Genomic DNA, 21,057 nt, shown 5'->3' on the forward strand with positions numbered 1-21,057 from the left:
GCATTCCGTGAGGAGGCGCAGAGGATTCAGATGGCGCGCGAACGATAAGCCGCCGGCCACACACGGTATACAGTCGGGAGCTCCGCCGCGAGAGGCTCCTCCCCATTCCAAAGTAGTCAAGAGAGGGAGAAAAAGGACAACCCTTATTACGTACCGCCTCTCAAAAGTCGAACATAATAGTCAGTGGCTCGAAATCTGATTCCAGAGGTCGCTCGCCTTTTCTCTTGCACATGTCACCTATTATTGTGTTACTGTTAGTGGGAGTACCTGTGGTACTCTCACAATCTTTTAACCAGACACATCTCGGATTTCCCGAAGCTTGGGATGGAGATAAGTATCGAGAATTGTATTGTCCCAGCAAGAACATCCCAAAATGGCTTGGTAAGTATTATAAAATCTTTCATAGTTGTAATGGTTTTTGTTCTAGATGGTTATTTCTTGTGTCAACTTTCTGCATCCTACGGGAAATCTTCTGCACCAGAAGGAGAAAAGCTCAACCACATGATTGACGCAATCGGAGCTGTTGGATCATTCCACGTTAGCAATGGACAAGTAAGCTAGCTTTCTTTTTGTTTTAAAATATTCTTCTGATTTTGAATACATATAATGGATTTTCGAATAGTTGCCTATTTAGGTCGTATTCTCTGCTCAATACTACCCAGCTCGTCCATACAAAATCTGGGAGTTCTACGACCGCAACATGACAAAAGCCAGCGTACCATGGGCTGGGTGGTCCGACTATAATCTGACTGCTATGTCCCGATGGGAGCAAGTGCCAGCTAATCCAGACTCGGCGAGATTCCATCCAAATCTTGATTTCTGGAAGGTCGGAAATAGAATCATTGCTGGAACCGAGGCGCCATATTGGGTTGGATATGAGTTTGATGTGAGGAGTTAAAACAATTTTCAGGATAAATTTGTATTGGTTTCAGGTCCGCACACTTCAAAAATTCAAGCTGTTCCCATTCAAAGAGGAAAATGATATTTTCTCAACACCAAGACACACAATGATTCCGATTTCAATGGCTATTCATGAGCGTAATGATGCTGATGGCACCATTTGGGGATCTTTCTCTGCAATGAACTTCGAGGAACAACGATTCTTCCAAGTAGGTCAAAAGTCATTTGACACATTTCGACCGATTTGAGCCCTTGAGTGGTGCAACGGTTTCAATCGAAACCCCCTTGTGTTGTCCACACATTCCGCCTGAATTCTTGAACAAACGGTAGGCGTGCTCACGCGAGCATCAGCGGAATCTGTTCGCGGGGTCAACAATATAAATACACTGGACTAAGTTGAAACGCAAATAAGGCGAGAAGGCCACACGACGACGTGAAAAGTGAATTGGAAAACCGTTTCATATATATCTATTTCGGTATATTAGGCCATACACACTAATAATACACTTTAGGGCCTGACACCTAAAAAACTATTCTGAAGAGTTTCAAAGAAAAAAACAACAACAAACAACTTGGCGAGAGTGTCCGAAAAGTGGCGGCTTCAGGTTACAGTTTGTTAACCTCTTTACAAATAGATGTAGCGCTCTAAGAGTGGACACTAGTAGAATAACGTGTCAATAAACAGTGTGAGGCAGCAAAAAATAGGTGTGAATCTGCTATAGAGACTATCTTCAGGGAATCTTCACTGTCGACACCAACGGAGTTCGTCGTGTCGTGGGACTTTACGATTATGGAGTTTGGGATACCAATGCATGTGGAAGCAATGACGAATACATTGGAGATAAGACACTACTTCCTGGATATATTCATTCAATTACTTCAACTGAGAACTTTATCATTCTCCCAATCACTTCTCTTTTGATTAACCCGTGTAAATTCAAAGAACCACCACTCAACAATGTTAGATCTGCCATCCAGAAGGGAGGACTTTGGGGAATGGACTTTTATGATATGGTTCCAATGAGGTAAGTGTCTTGTGCTCTTCTGTAAAGTTGAAAAAATTTTTAGATTCCTCATCTTTAACAAGAAGACTCTGGAATTTACCACCTCCAAACCATTGGAAGTGTTCCCATCCATGTTTGTCACTCATCAATTGAACGCGTTTGAAGCTGATGATGGAAACTTGGTTGCCGATATGGTTGTTTATGATTCCCATGATCCATACGTCAAGTACTTCTACACTGATTTCCTCACCAAGCAACTCTACCCTAGCACCGCTCGTGTTCTTAGATTCACTTTGGATAGCAAGAAACAACGTGTCATGTACAACTACTTGGTGCCACAGGAGACAATCGCCGCCGATTTTCCACAATTCAATCATGGATATGAACAGAAAGCCTATCAATGGGGATATTTGGTTCAGCATCCATTTGCTTCTGGAAACAGCATTCTCAAAATCAATGTTGACGAGCCAGCTGGTAACCGTAACTTGGAATTCCGTGCCGAGCCTACTCTGGTGCTCCATGAACCGTGGTTCGTTCAGAAGCCAGATACCAAAAAAGAAGACGAAGGAGTTCTTCTTGTTCGTGGTTTGGATACTGCTGAGAACAAAGGTATGAACACCATAGAGAAAGGGTGCAAATAAACAATTCAAATGTTTACAGGAGTTCTTATTGTGATCGATGCTGAGAAGATGGTTGAGCTTGGTAGAGCCTATGTTCCAATTTCTATTCCATTCGGATTCCATAACAGGTAATTTTATGGTAGAATAGTTGTCACAAACTATTTTATTTCAGATTCTTCTCCAAGAAGGATCTCGGTCTTCCAGAAGGATTCCAGGTTGGTCAAAGCCAATACAGACCAATTGAGAAAAAGGTGTCCCACTTCTTCCTAACCAAATTGTTCTTTTGATGATAACTCTATGAACTTTCAGCAGGGATTTGCTACTCTTCCATTGAGAAAAGTGACAACTATCCCACCAACTTCTGCTCCAACCACTACAACAAGTAGTACAACTACCACTGAGGCTCCAACGACAACCACAACCACCACAACTCCGAAACCAACAACAACCACTTCTACAACGACTACCACAACTACACCAAAACCAACCACCATCACGTCAACGACTACAACGACAACCACGACTTCTACAACCACCACCACAGGTCCAACCACTACAACATCCGAAAAACCAGTTACCATGACTACCCAAACCTGGACCGCACCACCAACCACTACTGTTAAGAGAACTACTCGTAAGAAACTTCTTAAAAAAGGTGCAGAATCATATCATGATCTTTTCTAGCTCAAACAGTAGCCACCACAACTCCAAAGATTCCACGTTGGTGGCCATTAGCTGGGTCTGGAAGCACTGAACAACCATGGTGGCAGAAAGTTCAAACCGGTGTAAACACGCTCCCACCTCTTTTTCCAGTTTCCAAGAGGGTTGAGGAGAAGGTAGAGAAAGTTTCGGTAAGTTTACAACTATTTTATCTTCATGTTTATATTTTTTTTGTTGTTTCAGGCAAAACCCAACGAGAGCGACAACAAAATTCCCGAGCAGAAACCAGTGGTTGCCACCGGATCCATGGACGAAATTTACGAGCAGACACTTGGTGCGCTGTGCTCGTGGCTCCCCAAAGTTTTCACTTCGATTTCGAACGAGTTGTGTTGGAAGCAGGGAAAAACGGCAGCCAAGTAAGATACATGTGTATTAGAACATGCATACCTAAACAAGCACCAAAAAATTTGTTATGAGCCGCAAAAAACCAGCAACACACATACAGCAATTCACAATCCCAAGTCCATGTCATATCAAGCAATACGTTTTGTTTCACATACACACACAGGAAAATCTGCTACATCGATCCTTTTATGTCTAAATGTGTATCCCTTTCTAACTAAACACGGTGAAATATCTCGCTGGAAGCTGATGTTACTCGAAAACATAACATTTAATTTCAAAGCCAAACGATTGTTGAAAACATCAGCTCTCAGCCATATAATTCACCTGCACCCTGCCCGATTTCAAAGAACACGTCACTCCCGCCCTTTGTAGAGAGCATTACAGGTGGATGGCTCCGCTGGCCCAAACCTATGCCGAACGATTCCGAATGGGCCGTGCCAACCGAAAAGTCTCACCAAACGACACACCAAATCTTCAGCCATCTTTGAAACAAATGGCATTCGATGAGCAGCAACAGCAGCAAGCCGAGCCTATCCGATTCGGTTAATTAATTTTCTCTATCTCATTTTTCATTTTTTTTTTCCTCGGATGGTTGAAGCAGAGCTCATCAAAAATCCACTCCTCACTTTTTTGTGGTCTTATTCAATTTTTTCTTTTTATTTTCCTATCTCTTATTTTTTGCTGTTATGAGTAGGGCGTATCGTCCGAGAAGAGCAGGTATTATGCTCTTCCCCATTTTTATATATCCAATTCTTTCAGCTTCCCTGAGCACATCTCATTTTTATTTCTCTCTCGTGCTAATTATATTTTTCTTTTTGTCTCATTTTTCACTGTTACTGGTCGAGATTTGCTTTCGTGCAATAAATTTTGCTCAATTATCAATTTTAATTAATCTGAATTCAAGAAAACAAAAGCATTAATTTTGTACGAATTTGACATTTCAAAAAGACCTTTCAGTGGGATTATACGATATTTCAAAGGATACACTTGCGATAATTGGATTTTGGTGTACGGTAGAAAAAAAACACAAAAAGAAAAAGTTGTTCGAATTAAGACTCCGCCCATTTCATTTTTATTATTCCCTGAACTTTTTCTCGCATCACCCCTGCAGAAAGTGCTCCAGTTTTTTCCTTTTCTTTTTTTCCCTTCTGATGCTCTTCACAGAAAGTTACGTGGAGTTGGGATTAGCAGTCGGCAGCTTCCATTGGATTAGTGACCCTTAATAGACATGACATTATTGCACTCTGCCTATTTGCTCTTTTTTATTCTCTTCTCTGGCGCGAGAAGAAAAACGTGCAGCACGGAATTTGTTTCGGATTGATGCTAGAGTGGACAGAAAGTGGAATTGAGATAGGAGATCTTCCAATCTGGGTGAATTCTTTTCCCATCCGTATTTTGAAAAAATCAACATAACCGGAATCAATTTATTTTTAAAAAATTTGCGGGCATTCCAGTGTCCTCATTTAAACATGTATAAAAGAAGGAAGACGAGAAAGGGAAGCGAAAATGAATCAAGTTTGCAAATTTTTTGAATCTTCTACAGATCAAAAATTACTGACTATATTTGATTCAAAAATCATTTTGAGGTCTAGTTAAGGCGTAATTAAAAATTGACTGGCTTGCCAATTAAATTCCTGAAGTTTCTACACAAATTTGAATCTACAAAAGTGAAGACGAAAATCAAAAGATTATGTGAAGTTCAAAAAAATTAATCTTAAGGAGTTTTGTAGCTTCACATACGTCTAAAAAATGCTCTGAATCCCTATAGGTATATTAGCACACTTATTTTCAATTCATACTTGATCTTCAAAGCATATCTGAATGCAAAAGTACAAATTTAGAGTGAAGGTTTATTTTTCAAAGTTTCCTTGAAATTTCTGTTCAAAATTTTTCATCAACACGTTCTGACATTATGACTATATAATGTGTTTTTTGCTCGAGTCAAGTGACAAATTGTTTTGTATGCGTCTTCCAAAAAACAAACGCCTTCCACTATAACATCACGCTCTAAAAATGCTCTGTCAGAGCATTTTCCCTCTGCTCGTCTTCTTCTTCTTCCCATTAATGTCTAGTGTCATCCGTAGACACTTGGTTATCGAAATGAACTGGATATGTCTCATTTCTACTACCACTGAAAGGGGGGGGGGGGGTATACCCCTCTTTTCTTCTTGCTCTACATTCTCTTCTAACATTGCCTGCTTCTATTCCTATACCAAATCGCCTCTTTTGGACTGACGAATGAGCTCTCTTAGCTATCGATTGAGCCAATGTCCTCCCGTTGCTTCTCCCGGGGTTTTCTTCGTTTCTTCATTACCACCCTCATTTGCTTATTTTTAGTCTTTGTTTCGTAAAATTGTGTTTACTTCTTCGGTTCCTTCATTTTTTACGGCAAAGAGCAGGAGGTCTGATGCGATGCGGTGGATGAAGGATAAGAAGAGTTTCTGGTGTGGAGGGAAGGTCTCGCTGACACTTCTTTCTCTCTGACCTCTTTTTTTCTTTTTTCCAATTGCATTACCAAAAATGCACGGAAAAAAAGAAAAAGGAAGAGTGAGAGGAGGGAGGAGAGCAATTTGAACTTGTTCTCATAAATAAAGTTGCTTTTTGAAGTGCCTCCTCCTAAAGTGATGTATATCTCATTCTATCTCATTTCTCGTCCGTTACTCTTTCACTTCTCTTTTTTTTTCTTTTCTTTTTCTTTCATTTTTTCTCTGTTCTGTTCTTTCCATATATGCATTCTTTGTTTCTTGTACTAATGACAAAGTCACGCGACATTGTTTGATCAGAAATTGAAAATATTTAGATTTCTTGTGTAATGTATAGGTGTGAAGCAGGTGAAGATTGAGTCCTGAGCGCCGCCCATTTCCCTTGAGTCTTGAAATATTTTCCATTTGTTTCATTTTCCAGCTCATTTCCTCTGTATATTTTTTCAATTTTTATAAGATATAATTTTCAGATTTTTATAGAATACCACCATAATCATGAGCGCCTTCTCGGAATTTTTCAAGAAAGCTCATGATGCGATAAACGGGATTAGAGGTGAGTTTTTCAACGATTTGTTTCTCAATTATATATATATATATATATATATATATATATATATAATTGTATATATTATATATTTATATACTAAACCTACTATTATTCTAGGAGGAAACTCGTTCTTCTTGGGTAAGGATGGAGACGTGGTTTATTCGAAAAATAACGTCTGTGTTCATGAAACCGATGCAAAAGCGGTGAGCGGAATGTAATTTCTGAACTGAATAACAAATAACTATTTAGGGAGAAGATGAAGCACATTGCCCGGGATACCTTAGCGTTCAGTGTCAATGTGATGAGAGCTTGGGGTTGACTCTGATTCTCCAATGGTTACCCAACGTGACTCTTCACAAGAATCCACAGAGTATTCGAAGTGTATCTCCACGTGGAAAACAGAATCGAGATGAGACTCCACCCACGAGAACTGCAGAGGAAGTGAGAATTGCATTGGGATCCGATGAGGACAGCGTTAGTTTTTAAGACGCATTCTCTGTCAAACAGTGATGTACAGAAAAATTCAAACTAGTTTTTATGCAATGGTGACCATCTTTGGCCAAAAAATGAAAAATTTTTCTCGATCTAGATAGTGACGATTCAATTCAGAATAGGTTATTCTTGCTGTTTCAAACATTGAAACAAAAATTCTAACTCGTTTCCTTTCAGCTGAAAATTTTCATCTCTGATCCGATTTCGAAAAAAAAAATCCTGAAAATTTGTCGTCGTGGAAAATTTTCATACTTGCAAAATCAGGGCCCGGCCCGGAATTTCATAAATTTGTTCAAATTTTTTTGTGAAAGAACTATTTTTTATGACAGAAAATTTTTTCCCGAAAATCCGGGCCGAGACGGGCCGGGCTCTGAAAATTCTGAAAAAACCCCGGCCCGTTGCAAGTATGAAACTTTCAACGCTACTGCAAAAAAGATAGTATCCGATTCAAAACTAGAGCAAAAAATGACACTGGAAAGTATTCAGGTGAGTTTGCATATTCTGGGCATAAGGCCAGTTTTAGGCCAGAAAGTGCGAAAAATGTGGGGGAGTACATGGCAGCTAGAAGTCGGCACATAATTCGGAGGGTACAACAATTCGGGGGTACAACGGGGTACAAAGTAATTCAGGTGTACAAAATTCACAATTCGGGGGTACAAAACTGAGCCTTTTTCAGGTATTTTGTACACCCGAATTGAAGATTTTGTACCCCTAAATTGCTTTGTACCCCAATGACCTGTGCACTCCGAATTATTTGCCCTAGAAATCGCCCAAACTCGACCATCTCCAATGTTGTTCAAATTTGTACCAGATGTAGTATTCTTGATGTGTAGTATTTCGGCAAAGTTTCAGAATCCGTGCTTATTGTCTTCGTGTATTTTCAGAAGCACCAAAAAAGCGATAAAAAATGCTTTCATTTTTTTGGAAATCGGATCAGAAATGAAAATTGTTCAGCTGAAAGGAAACGAGTTAAAATTTTTGTTTTAACCCGAAAACGTTTAAAACAGCAAGAATAACCTATTCTGACTTGAATCAAATCATTATCTTCATCGAGAATAATTTTCTTTTTTTACCACATTTGGACAATATCTGATGGGTTCGGACCAGATGTACATTTTTTGCAAGAAGTGTCCATACAATCTAAATATAAATGTAATGTTAATGCTTAAAAACTAGTTTGAATTTTTCTGTACAGTGAACAATAGGACTTAAGATGATTTCTTCAGAGAATGTGTCTTAATGTGTTTCATTTTCGATCCTGATAAGTTTTCAGAGCCAGAGTGTTTCGCTCGATATTCAAGTTGAAGAGTGTGGTACGGCAGTGCCTGTGAAACAGGTGAAACGTCCTACAACTCTAGTGCCGTATTCAGCGGTATGGAATTTTCAAATTATTAATTTCTATCTGAAATTTTTACAGCAGGAAGACCACAGCTTCAACGACGCGCTTGGCGTCCCCTCGATCAATGTGATTCCACACACTCCAATCAAACATGAGAAGGATGGAATTCAGAACTCGGAAAAGGTCAAGGATGATGTGGAAAGACAATCACAATCTTCACTATCTACGTCTTGTGCAGATGAGATGTCAGAAAAGGAACTGAGCTCTTCAGAGGACGAAGATGATGGTTGTGGTAACTCTATTTAAAAAATCGGATGAAAAATTTTTATGACCTAGAAGGCAAAGTGGATGTTGGAGTTGGAGGACTTGAGAAGATTCTTGAATCTACTCAAATGTTTGATGTGACTCCGGAACAATTTGCTCTGGAACATGATCTCATGCTCACTGACACCAAGACCACAGACAATGATGAGCAGTCTCGAGGACGTACGAAGAAAGCAGGAACTACCAGTCTTTTCTCCGTAAACCTCGGTAGTTCACAGCTAATTGCTTTTTCCACTTTTCAAATTTTTCAGGGAAGATGCGGAGCATGAGAGTATTCTACTCGGATCCAGAGTGCACATGTGGGCAATTAGTGATTGCAACACTCGACTCACATTATAAGGTTTGTTCCTTTCGACTTCCCTTTTCATCTCGTGTTTTGTGATCCGTGCTTTATTCATTCTATTTTCTGTCGCTTCATATTTCATATGTCGTCACAATTGTTTTTAGATCCTCCACTTCCATCACGGAGGACTGGACAAACTCGCCAAAATCTTCGAGCAATGGTCCAGCATCAAGGCGCGAAGTGTGCAAGAAGTAGTAATAATCAAGAAACGCGCGTGAAAAGACAATTTTAATTTTCTAGGGCTCTCCATCAGCCATTGCCGATAAACAACTAATAATATGCCAACCAGCAGCGCCAACATTTGAGAAGGATCCAGAAGAAGGGTTATTCGAAAAGATGACGTTGAATGAGTGGCGTAGCTATGAAAACAAGGCAGGTGTCATCGTGGATAGCTCGACGGTCCGGAAGGTTAGATACACTTTTATTTAAAAAAAAAGACAATTAAGGATTATTCCAGCACATTCATTTTGCGTCAGTGAATTTTGATATACGCGAAAAGGTGTGGCCGTTCCTTTTAAGAGTGTACCCATGGGAGTCGTCTGCCGATCAGAGGGACAATATCAAAAACGATTTGTTCTTGGAATACCAAAATATCAGAAAGAAGAGATATAGGACGATGGATAATGCTCCAGCTCGATGGCTCTCGATTGAAAACTCAATTGTGAAGGATGTAATAAGAACAGACCGGAAGAATCCATTCTTCGCCGGTGACAATAATCCAAATGGGGAAACCATGAAGTGATTACAAAGAATCTGTAAAAAATCATATCATGAAATTTTTCAGGAATATTCTGATAAACTACGCCATCATGAATCCGGAGATCAATTACATTCAGGGGATGTCCGATCTTCTGGCCCCGTTGCTGAGCACCCTCAAGTAATTTTTCCATTCTTTTGTGGGTATATCAAAAAAAATTTGCAGCGATGAGGTGGATGCTTACTTTTGTTTCACCAATTTCATGAAGCGCACTGTGTTCTCATCCACTCCACAGGGAAATGAGAATTTGATGGAGACAAATCTCAATTACCTGCGGAACATGATAAAACTGTTTGAGCCGGATTTCTACCAGCATCTTGAGAAGCAAAAGCCAGATGCAATGCAGCTGATGTTTGTACATCGTTGGATTCTTCTTTGCTTCAAAAGAGAATTCCCCGAAAACCATGCACTTCATGTGTGGGAGGTAATTACAACGAAACTGTAAATTATTTTATTCTAATTCTAAGTTTTAAGGGATGCTGGGCGGCTTGGCGAACCAATTACTTTCATCTCTTTGTCTGTGTTGCTATAGTGTCTGTATATGGAAAGGATGTTATAGCTCAAGACTTGCCTCATGATGAGATTCTCCTCTACTTCTCATCTCTTGCCATGCACATGGATCCTGTGCTGGTATTACAAAAAGTGAGAAAACCTGGAGGAATGAAATAGGTAGAATGTATAAAATGTTACAGGCTCGCGGACTACTGTATGAGTTCACTAGGCTTGAAAAGGTCCCATGTGTGCTTGAAGGATTGTGTTCGGCGGAAAATGAACAGTGGCACTCGCACAAGTCCTTCAGAAATTTCTATTGTAACCAGGTGAGTATAAAACGATGTTGTATTTTGTGAAGTTTCCAGGATACCTGAAGGAACATCAATATTAATGATAATGGGTAAGGTTGCGAATTTTTGCAAATTGGGTCGCCGGGACAGAGGTCCTAGTGAAATTTAGTTTATCAGGTCAAATAATAGGAGAATAAGAATATTGATAAAGTTACCGTAAAACCTCTTCTTTTGGAGGACCTTTCTATCATACAGAGCCCTCTAATAATTTACCCGGCCATTTTTTCCAAATTTTCTCTTAACAAATTGGTCCTGAGAAATTGTCGAATTTCCAAAATATTTTTCACTGGAAATGTACGGAAAACTGTTAATTTCAAACAACGAATGTTTATGGGGACATTCCTTTTTTTCCAAATCCCACTCGAAGAGCTCTTCTCATAAGGGGTCCTTCTAAAAAGGAACCCTTCTAATACAGGTTTGCCGGTAAGTTATGTAAGAATGGATTATGGAAAATTAATCTGCAATGTTACTTGTCCAATAATCCAGAATTTTAAATTTTCAGAGCCACACCGACAAAGAAGTCTGTCCATACCAATAAATTATCATCTGTCCGACGTATCCATGATGACTCCTGTTCCCTTCAAAGATCATATTTTTCATCTCTTCATTTTTCCACTCTTCCCTATTTTCCGTTTTCCCGATTCACTCAGCTCCATTCTATTATATTCATTTACTTATTTTCAGAATCTCATTACTTGGGAAAGTTAAATAAACATATTATGAGCAAAATTAATCATTTCAACTTTTGGTTCCAGACTTGTTTCTTGAGTATTCTGGACCTCCTGAGAAATTGAATTCTGGGAATGTTGTAATTCAAGATTTCCTTGTCGCTCTCCCAACCCACTCAATCACATCGCTTCATTTTTCAAACCAAGCCCTAAAAAGTCAATCCTTCATTTTTTTTATTTGTCTGCCCACAAACTTGCTCATTACTTTAGCCACCGGACAAAATAAGGAAGTGATTCGGTTTTCAAAAAGTAGTTTTCACTTGTCAAACGGTGAATACATTTTTGACATTTTCAAAACAGGAAAATGTACTGAAGCAAGAAGTAAAACACGGAAACAAACTCGAAAATGTCATCATCCAGAATTTTGGATTCAGTACGTGACAGTTGGATTTTTTGTCCTTTTGACTTTCGTTTAGAATTCTTATCCTCATATGTTTTGCATACTGTGCAAACAATTCTCATTATTTTCTCAAAATGTTCATTATGGTTGATGGAAATTATTCTTCCGAGAAAAAAAAGATGTTTTCAATAATGACTGCCGTGGTTTGATCTCTTTGTTCTTTTATTCAGAATTTTCATCTTGGCCAGTTGTGGAGGCGGATAGAAAGTTCTCCTTTCTCTAAAGTTGTCCTTATTCTTCATTACCAACTTTGTTCTATTTTTGAATTTTAGGAACAGCGTCATAGGTTCATTGAAACATCTCTGATTGGAACCAATTACTCTGTTTAAAAAGACTCGACAAAATGGACCAAAAACTTGTAATCTTCAAATGGATAACTAACCACAGATCCCGAAAAACTAGCTTTCCTTTTCAAGTTTCACTCAGTCTTTGGTTGAATTGATTTAAAATGTTTTTTAAAGAGTGAGAATAATTTTTCATAAATAACTAGATGCCGTATCGAAAAACGTCTCGTTTGTTAAGTAATTACCTCAATAAACTGAATTAATTTTCACAGAAAAAAATTCGTACCCAAAAGAATGATCCTGTGATCTAAAACAATCCTGTGATCTAAAACATTTTCTTGTCTTGAATTCAACTAATTACTAACTCGGTTTATCCTTTATCTCCCTACAAATGTATGTCCCTGTTATATCTCCTAGTTTCATAGACATTTCACGTGTTAGTGGTTTTCTCCCCTTCGTTGAAATAAAATAAATAAATAAATAAATAAATGACGTTTGAACTGAAATTTCACAAACATCAAAATATTTTACTTTGGATGCATTATATAGATTTTCTGGATTTACAACTTCGGTTCATTTTTATCGAATTTATACAGTTCCAAAACTCGTAATTAAACGGATAATAATATACACACTCTAATAGAACAACACCCCTGACTTTCAACTTTGATCCAATTTATCTCGCTTCCTGTGAAATATATCAAAACGTAGTCAAATGTCAAAAACATCGATGTCAATGTAATAAATATTTTGTCAGATGACCACTTTTTGATAATTCTTGCAGGAAATTAGATAAATGATCTCAAAGTTTACAATTTTTTAAATGTTTGCGACACTTGCAATAGTCATAGTCTTTTCAGAATGAGTAAATTCAAGCAAATAAATTCAAACAATTAGAATCCATATCACAAAAAAAATACTTTTCAAACTTTTAGGTTTTTCACTAGATCTCTGGATGTTGATCGACCTCAGAACATCGTGAGAATGATCTATATGTTATCCTAAGAAGTTGAATTATTGTCGCTTCTTCGCTCCAAATTTAATAAAAAGACGTCACAACTCTCTATCATCCTACCAGAATATTCTCATCACGAACTGTCCAGTTGCCCTCCATAAAGTCCTCCCACCCCTCATCCTTTCACTCAATAATACCACTTGAGAATCCGACCATTCATTAATTATTTACACACCACGATCATAACCAACAATAACTGAAAATGATGTATGTATTGGAGGGTTGTGTTGCCGCGCGTCTGTGGTAGGCGTAATTCGATTGGTGCCAGAGAGGCTCCCAGCTTCTTTGACAATCAAGATCCTTATAGATTGTGTTAATGTAATTTTAAATGAATACAAAGGAGACATATGGCAATATTTCGATGATTATATGCGTCAATGGCTCATATAAAACCCAGCTGAATCCTACAGATTCATCATTTCAGTTTCATTTTCAAGATTCCGCTCTTTTTCTTCTTTTATTTTTTCCAGTTTCCTGTATCGTCACTTTTTTGTCAAGAATCTTTCCGGACCCTTCCGGAGAAGTTTCGTCAAAAGCACAACGATTGCGTTTTCACATCCTATCAAGCGAGAAAAAAAACACGGATTTCATCCATCTTCTCTTTTGATTCCGTGTCATGGCCGCACAATTAAGCTTGGGATTGTTCGTCGTCAGTGACTTTCAAAACGAGCCTCCCGGCCTTCTTTCCATTCATTGAGAGCAAACGATGACTCCGCCTCCTTCAGAGTCTCTCTCACATCATGTTTTCAATCTCAACATGTCATTCTTACATTCAACTCTGTCCTCCTTGAAATTCCACGTCATTTTTCTTCTAATTCGTTTCAATCCTCTAATCTCTCGATATACGAAATAATTTCAGGTAAAATCACATCAAAAATGATGAAGTGGCTGCTCTTGGCTGTTTTCTGCATTGCTGCCTACGCCTGGGCTGATGGGGTAATCGGAAATGTATAGTTTCGAAAAATCAAAAATTTATAATTACAGACTGAGGACGCTAATATCGACCAATTGATGTCGCGAGTGTACAGAACTGTGTTGCTCAAGTCGAAGAGAAGCCGTAAGTGACTTTCTGATGACATACTTTTCAGATTCCTAATTATCTCATTTTCAGCATCCATGGGACTCTCGTTGGCCGAGTACATGGCTTCACCACAGGGCGGAGATAACTTCCATTTCATGCCTTCTGGGCGGAAATAAACTGAGAACACAACACTAAATTTTCTAATCCTCTCTTCATAATTCTCTCTCATTGTGGCTCTGACTTTAATTATTGAAAGAAAAAAATCGGAAAACTTAAATTGTTTCTCTTGTGTCTCTCGTTTTCTCACAAAATTCTTCTATTCAAAGCTCTCTCTCTGGCTCTCAAAATGTGTACCTCCGTTTGCTCGTCTGTCGCTTACATTGTCAACTATTGTAAGATCTGTCTCCTACCCGAAAAAAAATAAAATTGTTCCTGAAATTGTTGAGATTACCTACCCAAAACCAAAAAAAAAGAAATGCTGCACCTCAATTTGTATACGTTAATTGAAATAATAATCGAGAGTTTTCTCCCCCGATGTCTAGTCTTCATTCTTTCTTTTCTTTTCTCTTTGAAACAAATTGAAGCTCCATTGACCCAATAAAAAATTTCATCGTTAAGTTGAGTACGTTTATTGTTTAACCTATTACGAACCAAATCAGGAATATAAAATGAATTTTCTGGTTTGACGAATTTGCTGAAAAAATTCTGAAACCACTCTTAGAGCGCCGATATTGTTCTTGTTGTATTTTCAAATCGACCACCAAGTACCAAGAAGTTTGAGTAGCAGCAAAGTATGTTGTCAAAAAAAAGACAAAATCACAAAAGTTCCGACTATTCTGTCTTATTCACTGTATAGCTCTAACCTTCTACTTTCTGATTATTACCCATCCAGCCACTTCTAACGTCATCTTGATTGACCAAAATTTACTTCAAAACAACGTATCAAAAATGGGTTGGATATATTGTCAAATCCGTTCTCAAATTATCATATTTTTCTATATTTTTTCTGAAGCTTAGCTTCAAAGCGGGAAAATGCTTGCCAAAATCAATATTGTGGTGTGTTCAAAATTGTTTCGAACATTTTCTGCTAGTTTCCATCACTTTTCTTTTTGCAAATCTCCCACTTCGATTGAAGAAAAATACGACCCCCCTATCTTACCTTCCCAGGAGAAAAATGCGGCCCCTTGCCTTACCTTCCCAGCAAACGCACTCCACTGAACACAAGAACCATTTAAACACTGGTTGCGCGGGAATACCCTTTCCTTCTCCACTGTTGTCGGTGTTGTTGTCATTCTTTACGAGTCCCCATGGTGTGCAATTCGGACAGACTCTTCTCATTCGCTTGTTTTTTTCCTATTGAAGTTTGGATTCATTCTTTGCGTTTTACTCTATTTTTTCGAGAAATCTGGCTGTATTAAAATTGTTCATTTTCAGATGTCTTTGGTTAATACGAATAGTACCTCACGCTTGGTGCCACACGTTGAGAGAGCCATCGCCGCACGACTCCGGAGCGAAAACAACTTTGTAAGTTTTCAAGTAATTAATTTCATACTTGCAAAATCAGGGGCGGGCCGGGCCAAAGATTTCCAAACCCGGGTTCGAAAAAAAAATGTTTTCAGTATTTTTTTTTTAAATCTGAGAAAAGTCCGGCTCGGCCCGTTGCAAGTATGATTAATTTATTGATTCACGCAAAATAGGAGTACATTATCTTTAATACTCACCCCCTCTCAAAATGCGTTGTTTGAATTTAAACATTTCAATACCTTTTCAGTAAAAGAAATCCTGAGTTTCCAAAATGTTTGTTGAAACACTCCTGTGAAATTGATGCAATTTCATAAATTTTTAACTATAAATGGGCGGAAAAAAGGCCAAAAAATTGAAGGATCCTCTTTAATTAAACGGCCCGTGTGTTAGTAGGGCCCTCCGGATAAGGCTTGTAAAATATGAAAGCCGGCTCTTCTAATACAGTGATTGCGAGACAAATCTGGTTCATTCTATCACCAAACTTAAATATACCAAAAACGAAAAAAATGTTTTGGCTAATGTTGCTGAATCTAGTTTTGGTTTCGCAGTTTCGAAATTATTTTCAGGAAAACCGTTTTTTTGAAATGTTCCTAAAATTTGACTATGAACGTATTGGCAATGTGATGAGACTGTTACAAAAATGTATTCCTACTTTGATGACAATCAAGTTGATTTCTATTGATATGTATACAGAATTATATATTTCATAGAATCCATGTGGAGTCCCACGACACAGTCAAAGGATCGCCGATCGTTGGCTCGCCATGAACATCAATTCTGACCCGTATATGAACCCCATGGAGAAGTGTCAGGTTTGGGTCGAAACGAAGGAAATCACATCACACCTTCTCAACAACCAACGTTAATGTTGATATTTTTTCTGATAGTTATTTTTTATATAAAATTTATTTTATCGAAAACTTTTCAATTTCCATTCACAAATTAGAATTAGATAATGAAGAACACATAATTTTGCCAAAACCTATGGCCGTGAGCAAGTAGGACAAACTTTTGCAGATGTGAAATGAAGAAACTAACTTGTTGGACTTGTTGGATTAAATATTCAAAAAGCGAACTCATCAATTTTTCCAGAACAAACAATCCTACAACTTCCTCAATCTCACTTTGTTATGATAAACCTTCGACGACATTGTTTGTGAATTTTTTGAATATGGCGTGACCTTCTTTCTCTTATCGAAAGTTCCCAATGAAAATATATGAAACCTCTGACACGCGAAATCAGATTGAACTAATTGTAATAGAGTTTAAAAAGAGAGAGCTTTGAGAAGAATGATTATGAACAACCAAAAAATTAAACAACAGATATTTGAGACAAAAATTTACAAACAAAAAATTTAACAAAATTTGAACATAAAATATGAAATCAAGAATTCCAAAAAAAAAAGAGAAAACAAAAAATGGGAGTAAGGAAAATAAACGAAAAATGATAGTTTGGCGAATAATGTGTAGGTACAAACCAGAAGCAAAGGAAATGACAACAGAGAGCTTATTACACCAGTTGGTTGCAGAATCCGGCGGCCTTCAGCAAATTGATCAGAGCTTCGGAGATAACGTCTGGTGAAACCTAAAATTTCACAATTAAGATTTTTTAACGATTCCGAAAAACTCTTACCTCGTAATTTTTGTTCCCAATTCTTCAATTTTCTTAGCAACCAAATCTATTGCTTCATGAACGATTTGAGGCCCAAGTGGTTCGATTAAAAATAGACGGAGTTGATTGAGAACCCACTTGAGGGAAAGCGACGTTTCATTTTCAGAAATTCCGTTTTCCTCCAGGAAAATTAGCATGGCACTGAACAAAACATTGAACTTCCTAACGGATAGGGTCTGCAAAAATTATTTCATTATGAATATCCGGCTGTAAGCTATTACCTTGCCTTCTCCCGAGTTGTTCACCTTCTCGATTGATTGCGAAGCCTTTTCTTGAAGACCGTCCAGATTGATGAACAATGCAATTTTTTTGATGTGGATGGCCAGCTCGAGGATGCTAATTTTTCGCTCATCTGATGTGGGCTTTGAAAAACGCTTCTGAGGGGGAATTTTCGGTGTCTTTTCCATCAATGCACCAACTTTTGAAGGTTTCTGAGTGGCTGTTTCAATGGCTACTGAATTCGATAGCTGAACAGAAGTCTTTGATGACTTGGTGGGAGTCTGCTCAGAATTTCCAACTTTCAGAATATTCTGATTGGCTGATGTTGTAAAAGAGTCCGACCACGTAGCGGCTGTTGCTCTTCCTTTTTCCTCTTCCGCCCTCACGCGTTTCACACTGACTGTACTCGAACTCGGAGGGGTTTGGATTCTGATGAACTTGTGGACTCTGATAAACGTCCCTAATCCTGGATTGACCCATTCTTTTTTACCTAGCTCTACATAATTGATGCGTCCGTTGAATGATCCATGATTGGCACCTCCTCCAATATCGCCGAATTCTTCCTTCGACAGTTGATCCTGATTTCGCTTTTGCATTTTTGGTTGTTTGATTCCCGTATCCATGTTTTCACCGTCCAGTTCAATCGGTATATCTTCAACTCGTTCCTCCTCGATCTCTTGATTTCCTTTTGGATTCTTATTCTCCCCTTGTTGCTTGCCTTTATCGTTTTTCTTTGCCATCTTTCTACTGAAAAAACAACGGATAATCTTTTTTAAAATGAACAAATAAAGTTGTTTCTCTTTCTCTTTCAGCTTGTCCGTCTCATGATTTTTGAAAGTTAAAAAAAACATGTTATGTCGCGAATTCAGGTGTCTAAAGTTCCCCTACGACTTCTTCCCTTTTCTGAATAAATTCTCTTTTCATTATTATACCCTGCACATCTAACTCTCGACCGTTGTAGGGATCAATTTTCGTTCACTTTTGATTATTGTTTCTCTCTCCCAAAATGTTATAATTTCGTCCCAATTTTTTACATTTTCGTTTATGGTGATTTATTGTAGGCAGCGCTGATTCTGGTAACATAATCAGCGAGTGTTGTAGGCAAAAAAAGGCTAATAAAGCGGTTATCTTATAAAATCTGTGTTTTGTTGTCTTCCCTCTTTTTTCAGGTCTCTAGTCTTTTTTCTGTCGCAGGATGGCTTTCAAACATGTTAGATTACGCCGAATGTGCACCAGCCAGTTCTTTGAAGCGCCAGACGCGGCAAGCAGACTTTTTGAAAATAAAATTTGAAAAAAACGTACTTCACATTTATCTGTCGTGGATTATCATAAACTCACAGGTGATCGGAAAACCTAACGACGCGTCCATCTTCTGTGGAGAATCGACTGATTCTTTTCATGTCGTCCTGTCTGATTTCGAATTTTGCATCTTTCAACCTAAAACGTATTTTACACAGCTCACTATAATAATACTAACTTACATTTCCACGAATCTGTCACTGACTGGTCGACTAAAAATGAAGACTAACTGTAATTTTTCCATCAGCGAATATCCAATCAAATATTTTTTCTCAGTGCTCTTGTTAGCCTAAAAATTGAAAATATATTTTCTTAATAAAAACAGGACTTTTACCTGGCTCTCATACACGACAGAGACTGTGACTTGCAAGATGGTAATTCTTCGATCACTTTCTTGCACCATTTGGTCATACTTTCTGGTTTGTCGTAGCTGCCGATTCTGTCGGAAATGTATTTGATAACATCTGATAAATTGGTACAAACAAAAGGCATGATTTGCTCTGTAAATTCAAAATGAAATAAATTTGCTCTGAAAGTTCAAAATCAAAAATTAGAGCGAGAAACAACAAGAATGAAGTAACGAATCGGGGACAATTGTTTTCGTATTGCTTGGTGAGCTTATTGATTTTCGCACCTCACCTGGATAGAGAGTACACACAAGGAGGAGAGTCTTCACTTTGTTATATTGCATATGCCCCCAAGAGAACGTAACCCAGCTGCCCATAAAGAGAGTACACTCATTGAAGAGAAAGATGCATCGTTATGTCGTCCTACCAAATGGGATTCGACTGTGGTGATTCGGTCAATAGGGCGTGTTTCGAACATTAGTCTGCCCAATATTTTCTCGGTTGTATGGTTGACAAGTAACTGTAACCTTAGAAGAGTTTTAAAGAAAAAACAATTATCGAATATAAAAGATCTTGATCAGATTATGAATGTTTGAAACAATATAAAGTCAAAAAGAATATGAAAAATTGGGGCTTGCAAAACTATGAATGGAGGGAAGAAGAATCCCTTGAGACTACGGTATTGAAAACACGACGACGAACGACAAACGCCACCTCACTGGGAAAACATTTTATCATAAACTAATGACATATTTATAGCAAAAAAATCAAATAAAAAATTTGAATAGGTCTATTCAATTTTATTCAAAACATTCTCTGATCTATCAAGAAAACGTTTTTCAAAACCTCTCACCTATTTTAGACTTTTAATATCTCTCGGTACCGAACATTTCTTGTTTAAAAAATTTTTAAACGAATATTGACAAACGAAAAACAAATTTTTAACGAGGTCTTGAAATTGAAACCGGTCTTATATCAAAAATCGCGAAATTTTTATGACAGTTTTTATTCATTTTCAAAGTGTTTCCACAAGTTTCAGTGTTTTTATGACTGTTCGAATATGAACGGCGTAATATTTCTTGCACGCGGCTGTTCTTTGATTCGCGTTGATGTAACACCATGCTAAACTGTACGATTTCACTCCAATTCTGTCAGAAAAAAGACATACATAAGTGTTGTTGTCACCTAAATTTTCAACTTGGTTGGATCCATCTGTAAAGGAAATCAATCGAATAGTCGGACTACTTTATGCTCAGGATTCGGGTTAAATTTGTCTCGAGAACCGGTTTTTTATAATAATGCGTTCACCGAATAACTACTTTCAATAAACATTTCTGATGCGACTTCGATAAAAATTCAACATTGCAATCACCTAAAAATACTAATTTTCAAGTTTTTAGAAGAATTTATTTTAAAAGAGATGACAATTTCTACTTTTGGACTCTTTGGAAAATTAATGGCTACCAATTGTAAATTATCACAGATGATTTTGGAAGAGTTGATCTTGAAATTATCACAGATGATTTTGGAAGAGTTGATCTTGAAATTATCACAGATGATTTTGGAAGAGTTGATCTTGACACTCATAAATTTTCAGTCACTCATTATTATTACTACAGTTTTTATGGGTAGGTCAGATTAAGCTAAAAAGACAGATAAGCCGCGTGCACTACAAATCTTAGGTCCGTACTGACCACAGTACAAGTCCCTTGGTGATTAGAATATTTTCAAAACTATGCACAATGATAACAGAAAACAGCATCCTCACATTTCAGAAGAAAATACTAACAAGGGAACGTTTTTAAAAAAGGCTTTGGGAATTTTCTCAAAAT

The 21,057-nt window shown here is 37.8% G+C and overlaps 5 protein-coding genes across 5 annotated transcripts; 4 read left to right on the forward strand and 1 right to left on the reverse strand.

Annotated features, from left to right (window-relative positions):
• Positions 1-230: 230 nt before the first annotated feature.
• On the forward strand, positions 231-4,136 carry CBG14773 (the record flags this gene model as incomplete). The annotated part of the gene is made up of 12 exons (XM_045239774.1): positions 231-381; positions 428-552; positions 635-886; positions 933-1,109; positions 1,636-1,925; positions 1,969-2,513; positions 2,565-2,652; positions 2,673-2,775; positions 2,834-3,158; positions 3,209-3,375; positions 3,428-3,600; positions 3,974-4,136. 12 exons carry the CDS (start codon positions 231-233, stop codon positions 4,134-4,136), a joined length of 2,559 nt encoding a protein of 852 aa, XP_045095515.1.
• Positions 4,137-6,567: 2,431 nt separating this feature from the next.
• On the forward strand, positions 6,568-11,254 carry CBG14774 (the record flags this gene model as incomplete). The annotated part of the gene is given in 14 exon segments (XM_045239775.1): positions 6,568-6,625; positions 6,737-6,822; positions 6,869-7,093; positions 8,385-8,742; positions 8,787-8,981; positions 8,993-9,114; positions 9,222-9,308; positions 9,358-9,525; positions 9,575-9,855; positions 9,902-9,994; positions 10,040-10,298; positions 10,349-10,516; positions 10,567-10,692; positions 11,219-11,254. 14 exon segments carry the CDS (start codon positions 6,568-6,570, stop codon positions 11,252-11,254), a joined length of 2,262 nt encoding a protein of 753 aa, XP_045095516.1.
• Positions 11,255-14,019: 2,765 nt separating this feature from the next.
• Positions 14,020-14,340, forward strand: CBG14775 (the record flags this gene model as incomplete). Its single annotated transcript, XM_002644718.1, has 3 exons — positions 14,020-14,079; positions 14,128-14,200; positions 14,255-14,340. 3 exons carry the CDS (start codon positions 14,020-14,022, stop codon positions 14,338-14,340), a joined length of 219 nt encoding a protein of 72 aa, XP_002644764.1.
• A 1,258-nt stretch (positions 14,341-15,598) lies between these two features.
• On the forward strand, positions 15,599-16,554 carry CBG27752 (the record flags this gene model as incomplete). Its single annotated transcript, XM_045239776.1, has 2 exons — positions 15,599-15,688; positions 16,399-16,554. 2 exons carry the CDS (start codon positions 15,599-15,601, stop codon positions 16,552-16,554), a joined length of 246 nt encoding a protein of 81 aa, XP_045099591.1.
• A 688-nt stretch (positions 16,555-17,242) lies between these two features.
• CBG14777 lies at positions 17,243-19,281 on the reverse strand (the record flags this gene model as incomplete). The annotated part of the gene is made up of 6 exons (XM_045239777.1): positions 17,243-17,273; positions 17,322-17,536; positions 17,582-18,326; positions 18,918-19,016; positions 19,061-19,167; positions 19,213-19,281. 6 exons carry the CDS (start codon positions 19,279-19,281, stop codon positions 17,243-17,245), a joined length of 1,266 nt encoding a protein of 421 aa, XP_045095517.1.
• Between the last annotated feature and the right edge of the window lie 1,776 nt (positions 19,282-21,057).

Source organism: Caenorhabditis briggsae (assembly GCF_000004555.2).
Source record: "Caenorhabditis briggsae complete genome, chrX, whole genome shotgun sequence".
NCBI lineage: Eukaryota > Metazoa > Nematoda > Chromadorea > Rhabditida > Rhabditidae > Caenorhabditis > Caenorhabditis briggsae.